Source organism: Mastomys coucha, unplaced genomic scaffold (assembly GCF_008632895.1).
Source record: "Mastomys coucha isolate ucsf_1 unplaced genomic scaffold, UCSF_Mcou_1 pScaffold22, whole genome shotgun sequence".
Classification (NCBI taxonomy): domain Eukaryota; kingdom Metazoa; phylum Chordata; class Mammalia; order Rodentia; family Muridae; genus Mastomys; species Mastomys coucha.
The window spans coordinates 166027148-166040444 of NW_022196905.1; the positions used below are offsets into that span (position 1 = coordinate 166027148).

General features: G+C 43.9%; 1 protein-coding gene across 3 annotated transcripts in view; it reads right to left on the reverse strand.

The window, feature by feature from the left end:
* Window positions 1-3209: 3209 nt before the first annotated feature.
* The window catches only part of Adam18 (ADAM metallopeptidase domain 18), an 81839-nt gene continuing 71751 nt past the window's right edge, over window positions 3210-13297 (reverse strand). The window contains exons 19-20 of one of the 3 annotated variants that reach the window (XR_004109811.1): window positions 11080-11237; window positions 3210-3349 (exon numbers count right to left, since the gene is read on the reverse strand). Coding sequence is in view for 2 of the 3 variants with exons in the window: in XM_031339319.1 (XP_031195179.1) it covers window positions 11083-11237 (155 nt within the window). In the remaining variant the exon portion in view is untranslated. The remainder of the gene's footprint in view (window positions 3350-11079; window positions 11238-13297) is intronic. The other 2 variants (XM_031339319.1, XM_031339318.1) reach the window with 2 other exon arrangements.

The window sequence follows — 13297 nt, forward strand, 5'->3', positions numbered from 1 at the left end:
CCCTTTTGATGACCAGAAAGGGTTAAAAGGAAAAAAAAAAGCATGTAGAACATTAAAAGACAACGTGGAGGCTTATCGAACAGACCATCAGCTCTTGAAACAAATTAATGAACCGTGGCTCTGGAACGTTCTAGAAGAGATCTGACATTGTTAGCGTATGATGGCTTTTCTTTGAACAGATGGGTTTCCAAGAATATGTGCTCATTATAAAAAACAATGGCAGGGAAAATTGAAAGCAAAAGTAACCCAGAAAAGAGGGTACATCAGTGAAGCTTTTGTAAACTGAATGACCGATGGGGCCGATTGATTTGGAACCATGGGAGAGGCGGGGCCATATTGTATCCTCAAAGGATGACACGAGTTAAGAATCCTGTCATTTCTACTAGAAAGCAAAGTTTCTAACACAACAATAGCAAGTGGAAAATGTGTTTTTTCTGAACATGGAAGGAAGTTCTAGATGAGTCTGACTTGGATAAAATTTCAGGAGCATCTCCAAAGAGCCATGTTCGTAAAGCCTGTGGCATCCTACTTACCCAGGTGCCTCTATACCACCTCTGAGGCCACACCTACATGGTTTACATCGCATCCTCCAGGACCTGCCCCCTTTCCATATATCTGAAGCTAGTCTACCCATCCCGTCTTCTTGGATTCTGAAACGATGTCCTCAGTTCTTTGCCCTGATGCGTCTTCCTGCGGAAGCTGCTGATAACTTCTCAGTCCTGTGCTCTCACACAGGAGCTCTTTCCCCGGGACCTCATCATCAGCTAGAAAGCTTTCTCTGTCTTGCACAGCTCAGAGCCCTGCCCTGGCAACAGTAGGGACCACAGTCAAAAATAGATCTTCCCACATCCATTAACACAGCCAAGGTAACCTCTTACACTAGGTAATCCCTTACAGTGCTTTCCCCAGGCTGATCTTAACCTAGATAATCCCTCGTGAGTATGCTTGGAGGCGTGGCTGCTAGGTGGCCGTAGACTCTGTCGAGTTGGCAGTTAAGAGGTGAGTAAGTTTGAGAACAAATGTAATTTTTGGCAGAATGTCTGGTATCCCCCAGGCTTTTACCATCAAGCTCGGGACCTCTGGGAAAGGGCACCAGTGTGTGATAAAGCATCCATTTCAGAGGGGTGAAATTTCACTCATAACCTGTTAGGATATTAGTCAGAGCCAAACTGTGTTAGATGTTAGCAGTTCTAGAGATTTTGTGACAACAATGGACAACACATACCCTGGTAGAAACCAAGACAATAGCATTCTTTCCTCCCAATCTTTCCTCTTCAAAAAAATTAATCAAACCAAGTATGGCAGGACATTCCTATAATTCCAACACTTGGGAGACTGGGGCAGTAGGGTGGCGAATTTGAGAATAGCCTGGAAAATTTAAAAATGTCAACACCTTTCTTCACTTGTGTTTTTCTTAGTTCTTTCATTAAAACTGGAAAGCCCGGCACTTGTTCCACGTTGTGCCATTGAGGCAGCAGGCTGTTCAAATACCTGCTACCATGGGTCCCAGGACACCACTGCTGGCCACAAACATGCCTTGCTCTGCCCACAAATCAAGCTGTGGTTAGTGGAGAAATTATGTGATTTCAATATGAGATGGATCCCATGAACTTCTTAGTATAATCAAGAAAGGGTCCCTGGTTGCAGTGGTTCATGCCTTAATCCCAGAGCTGGGGAGGCTGGGACAATGGAGGATCGATGCAAGTTCAAGACCAGCCTTGGCAACGTGGTGTGTTCTTGGTGCTGAGTGTCTAAATTCTGGTTCTCATGTTTGTGTTGCAAACATTTTATTCACAAAGCATCCTCCCTAGGCCTCAAGCAAGTGAAGTATTAGACCTTGTTTTATATTTTGTGTTTCTTTGATGCACAGGGTCATATGAAATGCGATGGTAGAGAATATGAAGAGCCATTGTGAATCAGTAAGATGAGGGACTACATTCATAACACTGTTAAGAAATGTGGAATTAAAGCCATGCACAAGGACCATGTCTAGGTACTTAGCCATGCCAATAAACAGATATAGGAACATTTGAGTTTTTTGTTTTGTTCTGTTTTGTCTGAAACAATGTTCTAGCCAAGGTTAGCCTGGCACTCCCTATGTAGCAAAGGATGACCTTGAACAGAAAAATGCGCTCAGGGGCTGGGAGCAGGGGAGAGAAAAATGACAGGCACTTTCTTTCACATAACTGCATAGATTGGTTCAAGAAACATAAGCAAAATTCTGAGTAAGATGGATAACTGGGAAAATGCTAAATAATAATAATAATAATAATAATATAATAATAATAATAATGATAATAATAATAATAATAATAATAATAATAATAATAATGTATACAAGTTGGAAAGGTTACTTGGCCTTTGGAGAGCACTCAAATGCTCCACCTGGTACCTTTGAATTATCCTAAGGTTCACAAGCTTCCTAATTGCTTGTGGAATTAAGCCAGGTCTATCTGAGTTATGGCAACCTGGATTGGGTGTTCATGGGTCCTAAGTTTTTCTCTTTGCCAAAGCTTTGTTAGCAAAAGATCTGCAGACAATTTTTGTTCGCCATGTGATGCTCTTTATTACTGGGGTGTGGGAGCCATAATGACCTTAGTTTCCTGGAAGAATTGTAGTAGAGTTGGTTTCAACTTCCCCTTTGATGTTGGTTAGAACATATCTTTGATGCTATTTGTGTCTACAGCAATCTTTCTGGAGATGTTTCAAAATGATCGTATTTCTGTATTGAGTAGATATCTACTGGTGTCACTTATGTGTGCTAACTTGGGTTTGGGAGTTGTGGCTGGGTGGTGTTTTCCATTCTGTGTGAGATCCCGTGTTGCCTGTACTGTAACCAACACCATTGCCCTCTGCACTGGTCTGCTGGGCAGTCACATGCACTCTCCCTTCCCTACCTCCCTTCTCTCACTGCTCTGGTGCCTGCCTTCTATTCCCCTTTCCTAGCAGATCCCACTTTTGGACCCTTGGCCACCTTTGGACTTAACCAATGCCTTTTCTATCTTCCTATAGTACAAACTCTAATTGGTTTTCATTCCCGACTCTTCCCCCAGCTTTGTCTTTCTTAAACACATTAAGCTGTCCCAGGCCCGGATCTGTGGCTCCAGGTGTTCCCAGTAGGGAGGACTTTGGACATGCCACCAGCCACCCTGACCCACTCCTTGTCACCTGTCATCCACGGCCTTAGGAGAGACACATAAAAGCTTCACCCGTGCATATGTCAGTTTTATTTTCCAAAAGTCTGAGATTTAAAGCATATCCAGGGGTAACAGAGAGATTAGAACACACACTTCCTCCTTTGGTCCATCCACTGCTAACCTCCTCCACCGATTTCTGGTGCAATGAACTGCTGTAACAAAGAGGAAAGAGGAAAGCAAAGAGTCACAACTGGGTCAGTAGCCAGACCTGGGTCAGCAGAACCAGCTGCTGGGTCAGTAGCCAGACCTGGGTCAGCAGAACCAGCTGCTGGGTTTCCACTTAACACAAACATTAAAAATTAACCCACGACCAACCAGCTTAATTCTAGGGAACTGTCTAAGAAGTGCAAAAGAGAGAGAGCATATATGTTTTTATTTACTATTCATTACAATCTACATTTTGGGCAAGCAGATTATGGCCAAGAGACAAGAAGGACACATTCCTTTTTCTAAGTCTGAATCTTATCTTTTCTTTCTTCCTTTTGTTTAGTTTAAAGACTGGTAGATTTTATGAAGCCCATCTTCTTATTTCTGTCCCATCTAAATCCTGGGGTTATAGGAAAGGAGCTCCTGGTCCGCTCAATTTAACACACTTTACTTTCTTAGGGGTAAAGTCATGGTTTAAGGAAACTAAGTGAAAGAGTATACTGTGTGTGTGTGTGTGTGTGTGTGTGTGCTCACGCGCACGCACACGTGCACGCACACACGTGTACTTGTGCATTTGTGTGAGTGTGTGTGTGAGAAGAGCAGTGATCCTCAACCTGTGGGCCATGACCCCTTCGGGGATCAAGCGCCTCCTTCACAGGGGTTGCCTAAGACCATCAGAAAACACAGATATTTGTATTACAATTCATAAAAGTAGCAACATTACATTTATGAAGTAGCAACAAAAATAACTTATGATCAGGGATCCCCACAATAAGAGGAACTGCATCAAAAGGGGTCCCAGCATTAGGAAGGTTGAGGACCACTGGAACAGAGTTTAGCAAGGAAAGAACTTCCATTCAGTAGCTACTATTCAGGTTGGTAATTTGAGTTCGGATGACAGTTTCGAGTTTTTGATTGCTCATTTCCCGGGAACACCTTTTTTGCCGTGAGAGTGTTCAAAGTATAGAGTTGACTGTCATCGCTGCTCCTGGGTGACAGTTCAGCTGTATCCGTCAGTTGCTTTGCTCTATGCAGCCAGCACTACTGTGTGTGTGTACAGCAGCTCCTGCCTCCCAGTGGCCCACCAATCAAGAAAAGACTCAGTGTTGCCAGCATGGGGGGTGGGGGGTGGGAAATGGAAATGAAAACACTGAGGTGCCACTCTTGCAGCATCGGGGTGGCTAGCATGTACTAAACAAAGGAGCAGAAAACAAGCTTGCTAAGGGACCAAACCAGCTGAGGTCCACCGGTCCTGCTGCTAGGGATGTGCAATGGGGGGCTTGGGTGTGGGTGAGGCTCGTGCTTTGGGACTCTTGACCCTAAAAATGCAGCTGCGGCCATGGTTCACACCACGAGTAACGTACTTGTAGTGCAAGCATGGGGAGGTGAGCCGGACCCCCAGCAGCCACATAAGAAGGTAGATAGGTATGGTAGGAGCACCTGAAATCTCAGGACTGGGAGGTGTAGACAGGAAGGTCACTAGCATAGAGTGGCCAGCTGGCCTAAGCAAATCACAAGATCCAGGTTCTGTGAAAAAATCCTGTCTGAGAAAATAAGACAGAGAACAATAGAAGAAGGTACTTGATACAGACCTCATCCTACACACACACACACACACACACACACACATACACATACACACACACACTCATACACACTCACACAAATTCACACACAGGCACTCACACATATTCACACACTCACACACACTCACATAATATACTCTCTCACATACACACACTCACACACACACTCACACACTCACACGTACTCACACATACACTCACACACATTCACACACTCTCTCACTCACATAATATACTCTCTCACATACACACACTCACATACACACACAAACTCACACACACAGACACTCACACACACTCACACTCATACACATATACTCGCTCTCTCACACACGATTACACTCAACACACACTCCCACACACACTCCTACACTCATTCACATACACTGTGCTGTCTGGTTTTATGTCACCTTGACACAAGCTAATGGGAACATCAGCTGAGGAGATGCTTCTACCAAGCCAGCCTCTGGAGAAGCCTGTGGTGCATTTCTAGATTAGTGGTTGATGGTGCAGGGTGCAGTCCACGGCCTCCAGCCACCTTCAGTTCCTACTTCAGTTCCTGCCCTGCCCTCCCTCAATGATGGACTGTGATCCGGAACTGTAAGCAGAAACAAATTCTTTCCTTCTCAAGTTGCTTATAGTAAAGTTGTTTTATCATAGCAAAAGGAACATACATACATTCCCAGATACACACGGGCAAAATACACAGCTACACATATATGCATGAATACCCCACATATACATATTTAATAATATAATTAAAATTTTCAACTTTGAGCGAGGCAGTGGCGGTGCACACCTTTAATCCCAGCACTTGGGAGGCAGAGGCAGGCAGATTTCTGAGTTCGAGGACAGCCTGGTCTATAGAGTCAGTTCCAGGACAGCCAGGGCTACACAGAAAAACCCTGTCTGGAAAACCAAAATAAATAAATAAATAAAAATATTTAACTTTGTACTTTGTAACTTTGCTGCATAAGTTGTCCATCCATACTTTAATATGTGTATGTAATATCTACATACAAAAAATAAAATACAGTATTTCTTAGCCTTAAATAGAAACTGAAAAGAGATGTTTTGGCAAATGTCTAGGGATGCATTTGGTAGAACTTTTAATTCAGATCTATCAAGGAATGGGACACTATCAGGTCTTTTCATTATAATAAATGTATAGTGTCATCTTGTGGCCAGTTCAAAGATTGCAGTTGGACATTTTAAGTTGCTAAAGTTGATCAACAAAAGATGTGTGAAGGGTAATTTCACTGTGAAGATAGGAGGGGACCCATTTCTTCCAAATCTCTCAGGGGACTACTAGGTGACCTCCCGGAAGTGTAGGATGTGCATTCCATGCCATGTGGCACCTTCATAGGGCTCTTCAGATTAATACACCTAACCCCTGGGTCAGGGAGGGATGAGAGTCACAGGGAGCTGCTTGTTCCAGCATATGCGGTTCCAGAGAGGGCATGGGCAGGATTTCTGCTGCACCTGAAAGAGTGGCAACCCAACCAACTGGTGGCTTTTTGGAAAAGCAGCCTCAAAAGGCAGCACATGTTATGACCCCAAACACTTTCCCCATGACTGTCAACAGCTCCCCTAACTGCACAAGGGCGGCCTGGCTTTCTGTAAACACTGAGGTAGGCATCCAGGTCACTTAGCTTTTGAGCCTGGACTTCTCCAGACATCATTTACAACCTCAGTATTACTTGCTTTCACATTGGGCTCTTGGGGGAGGAAAGCCCAAAGTGCGGACTGGATTCTGAGCACATCTGGAAAGGACCATCTCCCCTGTCTAATGTTTTTAAAGGATTTATTTTTATTAGTTTTTAAGTGCATGTGTGTTTGCATGCATATGTATGTGTGTATATGTGAGGATATATGCATATGCATGTGTGTGCATGTTTAGTTATGTGTATCTGAGTGCAGATGTTCGCAGAAGCCGGACACATCCAGTTCCCCAGAGCTGGAGTTAATTGGCAGTTGCGAGCTACATGATGCAGGTCGTCAGAATCTAATCTTGTGCCCTCTGGAAATGTGGCAAGTGTTCCAACCACAGTCCCATATCTCTAGCCCTGCTTTCGTTTTCTAATCTTTCATCAGAATGGTCTGAAGCCTTCTCTGTCCTACTGGAGCTGAGAAGGCTTACCCAGAACTGAAGTAGCCTCCGCAACTTGCCAGCCTGTAACCACTCTGACTACAGATAGTCTTTTTCTCTATATATCAGGGAAAGAGAAGGAACCCCACAGAGTGTTCTACATGAAGTTTGGGCTAAAAAGGATAGACCTGTATGCAATTACCCCATAGACCCCACATGCTAAATGTTATGTTTGCCCTTTAGGCCAAGGACAATTTCCGTTGCTGCCAAATTAATACAAACCACAAAAGAAAGTAGCTCAGGGTTTCTGCTCACACTTCCTCTATCAGGAAGTGTGTTAGCCAAGACACTAACTCAGTTCCTTTCTCCTAGAGGATGAATGGTTCAGGAAACACTCTCTTATTGCTGGGTTTTCTCCCAATGTAACACTCACTTGCTATCATGTCATTACCCCACGCTTCTCCATGCAGAGGGAGAATACCCCAGGATGCCTGATGAGGGCTTGACAGACCAGCCTCTGCATGCTCTCACAAGAAGTGCATTGGCAAGTGTGGAAATGGTTCAGTTTTCTGCTGGGTCTCACCTTAGCGAGGATGCTGGGAATCACAGAGCCAGAGCTACGATTGTGTGTACCTGACACTGTAGAGGCAAAGTCTCTAGTTAGTGTGTGCTTATGCCATGGAGGCCATAACGCACTCAAGGGGTTTGGGATGTGTCCTAGAAATGATCCACGGGCATTTCATTATGTTAGGTTTCCACAATGATCTCTTAAAATAAACATGGTACTGAAATGGATAAAATTAAACTGTCACAGGCTGCTTTCAGGGAACTGTGACCACACGTGAAGCTGGAAGGGCCTGTGTCTGAGAACACTTCCAGCATCCCAGTGAGCAAAGGAACACGGAGACTGCTGTTGGTGGTACTGTCTGAACCCCCCAGCTGTGCTTTGTATTCTGTAACACAGATGCTGACCCACAAAATCCAGGATGAGAGTAGCTTTAGGAAGAGCAAGAAACAGAAAACTCTGCTAGCCCGGGAAATAGCGATTTTTAATCTGTGTTTATGGGTATGCTCATCTACGACAACTGCCGTGTCTGCTCGGGCTCACCTACGACAACTGCCGTGTCTGCTATGCTTGAAGCCTAAAATATTCTCATATTCAGAAACCACAAGTGTTCAGACCCTTCCGCTCGACTTTCCCTTTGACGTTTGCCATCGGCATAGCTCAAGGCACTTGGTAACAAGTGTGCCCCAGCCAGCACGCTAAGCACGGTTGCAGTTTCCTTAGCCAAGCACGTTTTTGAAATCTCCCAGCGGGCCTGAAACATGTACACTTAGACCTTTTATTTTTATGTATCCTAAAGTAATATATGTTCAGTGCTGTGGGAAACAAACTTAAGATCTGGGCTTATGGTTAAAGGGAATTTCAGTCCACTATGCAGAGAAGACTTGTCAGCAGGCATCGCTTGGTCCATGCTGGCAGGGGCACAGAGAGGCCAGGCACACTGTGAGGGCTGAGCAGTAAGCACCGAGTAGAGTGGGTGGGAACCAGGACTGGGTTATCACTTTTAAGGCCAGATCCTGCTTTTCCTAGCCAGGGATCACCTCTGAACAGCTCCACAGCCTATGAAACTTCACCAAGAGCCGAGACTAAGCATCCAAATAAAAGCACCCAAACATAATGAAGATGAATATATTTCTGTAAGGAAAAAATGCTTTTTCCTTTGCTAATTAACTCTGCAGGGGCCCCAAGTATGTTAACTGTAGGATAAACAATTTTCTCAATAGCATCCAGTGTCAAGCACTCCACTTGAGTCTGTTTTTCCTTTTTCTCCATAAGGAATTTCTCCTCCTCTTCCTCCCCCTCCCCCTCCCCCCTCCTCCTCCCCCTCCCCCTCCTCCTCCTTTTCTTCCTTCTCCTTCTCCTCCTTCTCCTCCTCCTCTTCTTACTTTTCTTCCTCCTCTTTCTCTTTTCTTCCTCATTCCCTTCCTCCTCTTCTCTCTCCTCTTCTTTTGCCTCTTCTTCCTCCTCCTTTTTCTTGCTCTTCTCTTCTAGTATGACCCACTTCTACATAATCAATATACATATAACATGTGTACAACCAAAAATATCTTTTTAAAATTTTTATTAGATATTTTCTTTATTTACATGTCATATGATATCTCCTTTCCCAGTTCCCCCTCCAAAAAATTTTTAATAAAATAAAATAAAAAGAAAAACAAAAAAACCCTGTTTCCTCCCCCTTCCTCCTGCTCACCAACCCACCCTTTCCCACTTCCTGGCCCTGGCATTCCCCCCTATGCTGGGGCATAGAATCTTCACAGGGCCAAGGGCCTCTCCTCCCATTGATGAGCGAGTAGGCCATCCTCTGCTACATTTGCAGCTGGAGCCATTAGTCCCACCTTGTGTACTCTTTGGTCTGAAAATATCTTAATACAATGGATCATTAATACCTTCCAAATTAAAACACACTTCAAAGTTGATACAGTATTTGCAATTCTTAGAGATTAGTTGCCCCTACCAAAACACATGTTAAAATATAACCCTCATTGTGAAGCATTAAGAAGAGGAACAAGGTAGAACCTTTGAAAGGTGATTGGGTTGTGAATGGACTAACCCTCTCACAGCTTCATAAGTTAGCAAGTTGCTAAGCTATCCCAAGTATTGGTCTTCTATGAAAGCCAGCTTGATGTGTCTCTTGGATCTACCTCTCACTTTGCCATATCAGGGTTTTCCAGGGAATATCCCCATCAAAAAGGATCGAACCTGATACAGCTTTTCAAACGTTAACCTCCCGGCTTCCAGGACCATGTGCTGATCCAACTCTCATTCTTTATAAACTATACGTACTATGGCAGTAAGTTATTATGGAGGAAAGTCGTCAATAAAAGATCAGAAGTTGCAGCTGACCTCCCACTGAGAAGCTTCCACAAGTCTGCAGATCCCTACAGCCCACTGTCATTTGTCATAGGTGGTATTCAAATGTACTCTAGTTATAAGAATATGGCTAAGGATGGCAGCAGGGAGTGGACCAGCGGTGAGTGATCTCATCCTTTAGAACATGGTAGGAAAGCTAGTTTACTGAGAAAACAAGGCCGCAGCTTTGACGGCAACTGGTGTCTGTGGTGAGGTCCATGGACTATTGGGTGCGTGGGTCTCTACTTGGGTGCCCTTTTACTGTAGTCAGGGTAAGCTTCTTTGTATGCATGTAGAACATGCAAAGGAGTATGGTTAAAATTGGCTTGTGGCACTTCTGGGAGGTTAGCTTGAATGGCTGTGTATATAACTACCAAGTGCGCAATCTCTGCCATCACGAGTCATGGAAATCAGGGTCATCTAACGTGGGCAGCTTGGTCAAAGGGCCCAACCAGCGGCTGCCAGGCTAGGAGCTCTGTGGCACCAGCCCACCAGCGGCTGCCAGGCTAGGAGCTCTGTGGCGTCAGCCCACCAGCGGCTGCCAGGCTAGGAGCTCTGGCGTCAGCTCACAGTGTTCTTTGCTCCAGAGGCTTAGGAACTATCCTTGTGAAGGCTCCCTTACAACTTCTTTTTCTGGCCTCTCGCTCATGACCACAGTTAATAAAAGAGCAGCAAAAGGCCTAAGGCAAACTGTTGCACTTGGGCGTGCAGATCAGAGTTTCTTTTACCATCTGTGAGCGAAATGCCTAGTTGTCCAGAGAGAAGCACAAACCAGGGAAAGCGTGCGTGGACACAGAGAACAGCTTGTCATTTCAGAAACGAGGCTTTGGCAGCAATTGAGGCAGATACGGAAGGGTTATAAAGTACGAAGTTAAAATAATTTATCAATAATTCATTAAGGAAGAAGAAGAAGAGTAGTTTCAACAGTATGCCTACGCTAGGAAAGGTGGTCTTGCTCTTGAAGTTCAGCTTCATGGCATGGGTTAGACACAGCGAGATGGCCCGATTTTAGTCTCATCGGGAAGAGGGAACCAAGTGCAGAGAAGGACACAGTAAGATGTTAGAGGTAATGTGTATGAGTTTACGGAGCGACTAGCGGCGCAGCTCCGGTAACCTGGTAAGTTAACACCGGGTGGTACTTACCCCTCATGTTTTGTGTTCTCCCCGAGGCATGATCTTCCTTTCATTTCTCTTCATGACTCCGACGAGGAGAGTTACGATGAAAGGCAGGAAGATGAAGAAGCCCAGAATCACCCAGCTGTCTTCGTGATGACTCAGGCGCTTTGTAGCCATAGCCGCATCTGGAAAGGAAGCGCCAGACAGGATGCATTGAGCTACGCCATTTTAATCTCACCTGCGTGAGCCATTTTAATCTCACCTGTGCATAACCTGGCTAGTACTTTGGCAAACTGCAAGCAACTATCTTGGGGAAAATAATAGAATACTTCAAAATCACATGATACGTTTTCCATGGTTTTTTTTTCCCCATTGATGTTTTTTGCATATTCGTTTAAATTCTGGTGCTATATACTTGTTTGGAATGAAGTTCACTTCAGGTGGTTCACTGGTAACACCAATAATTCAAAAGATAACACTGACCAACCTTCCCACACCCCAAGGCTCTAAGCTCTTCTAGAAAGAAGAGAAAGATTCCTGTGTCTACAGCAAAGCATCTGTGGACAATGACACAACCTGATTCAAATTCTTATTTAATGAATAATTTAATAGTAAATCTCATTTAAATATTTAAGAATTGACTGTTAACAAAGTCTAAGTGAAAAGCCAAGAGAAATTTTGTTATAAAACTTTTATCTACTGCCTTGCTAGATAAGCCTCTCTCCATGGATGAATACATTTTTATAAAACTGTGTCTTTCCATGTAGTATTTATACTTTATGCATACAAGAACTCCTCTTTGCACCTACACCACATCTGTATGCAGATGGCAGCTATCTTAGTATAAATACAACCAAGGCAGTGAAAGATTTATGCAATGAAAGATTTATGAAGCTGAAAAAACAAAACAGAAGGAGACAGATCACCTATGCTCATGGATTGGTAGGATCAATATTGTGAAAATGGACAACCTATCAAAAGAAATCTATAGATCAATACGGTCTACATCAAAATCCCAATGCAATCCTTCACAAAACTGAAAAAAAAAATCTTAAATCTCACAGGGAAACACAAAAGACATAGGATAACCAAAATAATATTAGCGAATTAAAAAAAGCCTGCTGAAGGTATCACCATCCCAGATTTCAATTTATACTACAAAGCTATAGTAAGAAAACAGCCCAGGACTGGTGTAAAAACAAACACATGGGTCAATGGAATAAAACTGAAAACCCAAATCCAAGCCCAGACTGCTACGAGCACCTGAGTGTCTACCAAGAGACAGGAAATGCACATTGGGTAAAAGCCAGAATCCTCAGTAAGTGGTGCTTGTCAAACTGGGTAAGTACAAGAATGAGACTAGCTCCTTATCTCTCCCTCTGCAAGAAAGGACTAGACTCAATGGATCGAGACCTTCCACAGAAGCCCTTACCCTGTGAATCTGGCAGAAGACAAAATGGGGACTAGGTTTGAACTCGTTGGCCCAAGAAAGGACCTCCTCAACAGGAGCCCTGTGGTGCAAATGTCAGGATGAACACTTGACAAATGTGGCCTCGTGAAACTAAGAAGCTCCCGCACAGCCAAGCTGTGATGGTCTGAGTGAGAGGCAGCTCTCGGGATGAGAAGGCCTTTATCAGACTTATGTCAAATAGGGGGTTACGATCTAGGATGTATAGAGGTCAACAAACAAATAAACAAATGTCCCTGAACATCAAGAAAAAACAGCCACACTAAAAACTGAAGCATAGACCCAACCAGCATTCTCAAAAGACAAAACTTAAGTGGCTGAGCAACATATTTTTAAATGTTCAACATCCTTAGCCATTAGGGAACTAGAAATTAAAACTACTTTGTGATTTCATCTTATCCTGGTCAAAATTTTTTTAATCAAGAAAACACCCCCTGTGCAACACAAATAATAATAAATACTGGTGTGGATGTAGCAGGAATAGTGATTCAAGCTAGGGTGAGGGCAAAATTGTGCAGTGTATGGCGCCTTGCTGCCCAGATGGCAGCAATAACGACGAACAAACTTAGACTTCTTCTCTCGCGGTTTACTCAGGAAATTTTCTTTTGTGTTACAGCTCTCCTAGGTACCCAGGTGTTACAGCTCTTTAAGGTACGTAGGTATTATGGCTCTCCTAGGTTCTTAAGTGTCACAGCTCTTCTTGATGACATGGCTCTTCTTGATGTTGCTGCTTCTTCTTCTTCTTCTTCTTCTTCTTCTTCTTCTTCTTCTTCTTCT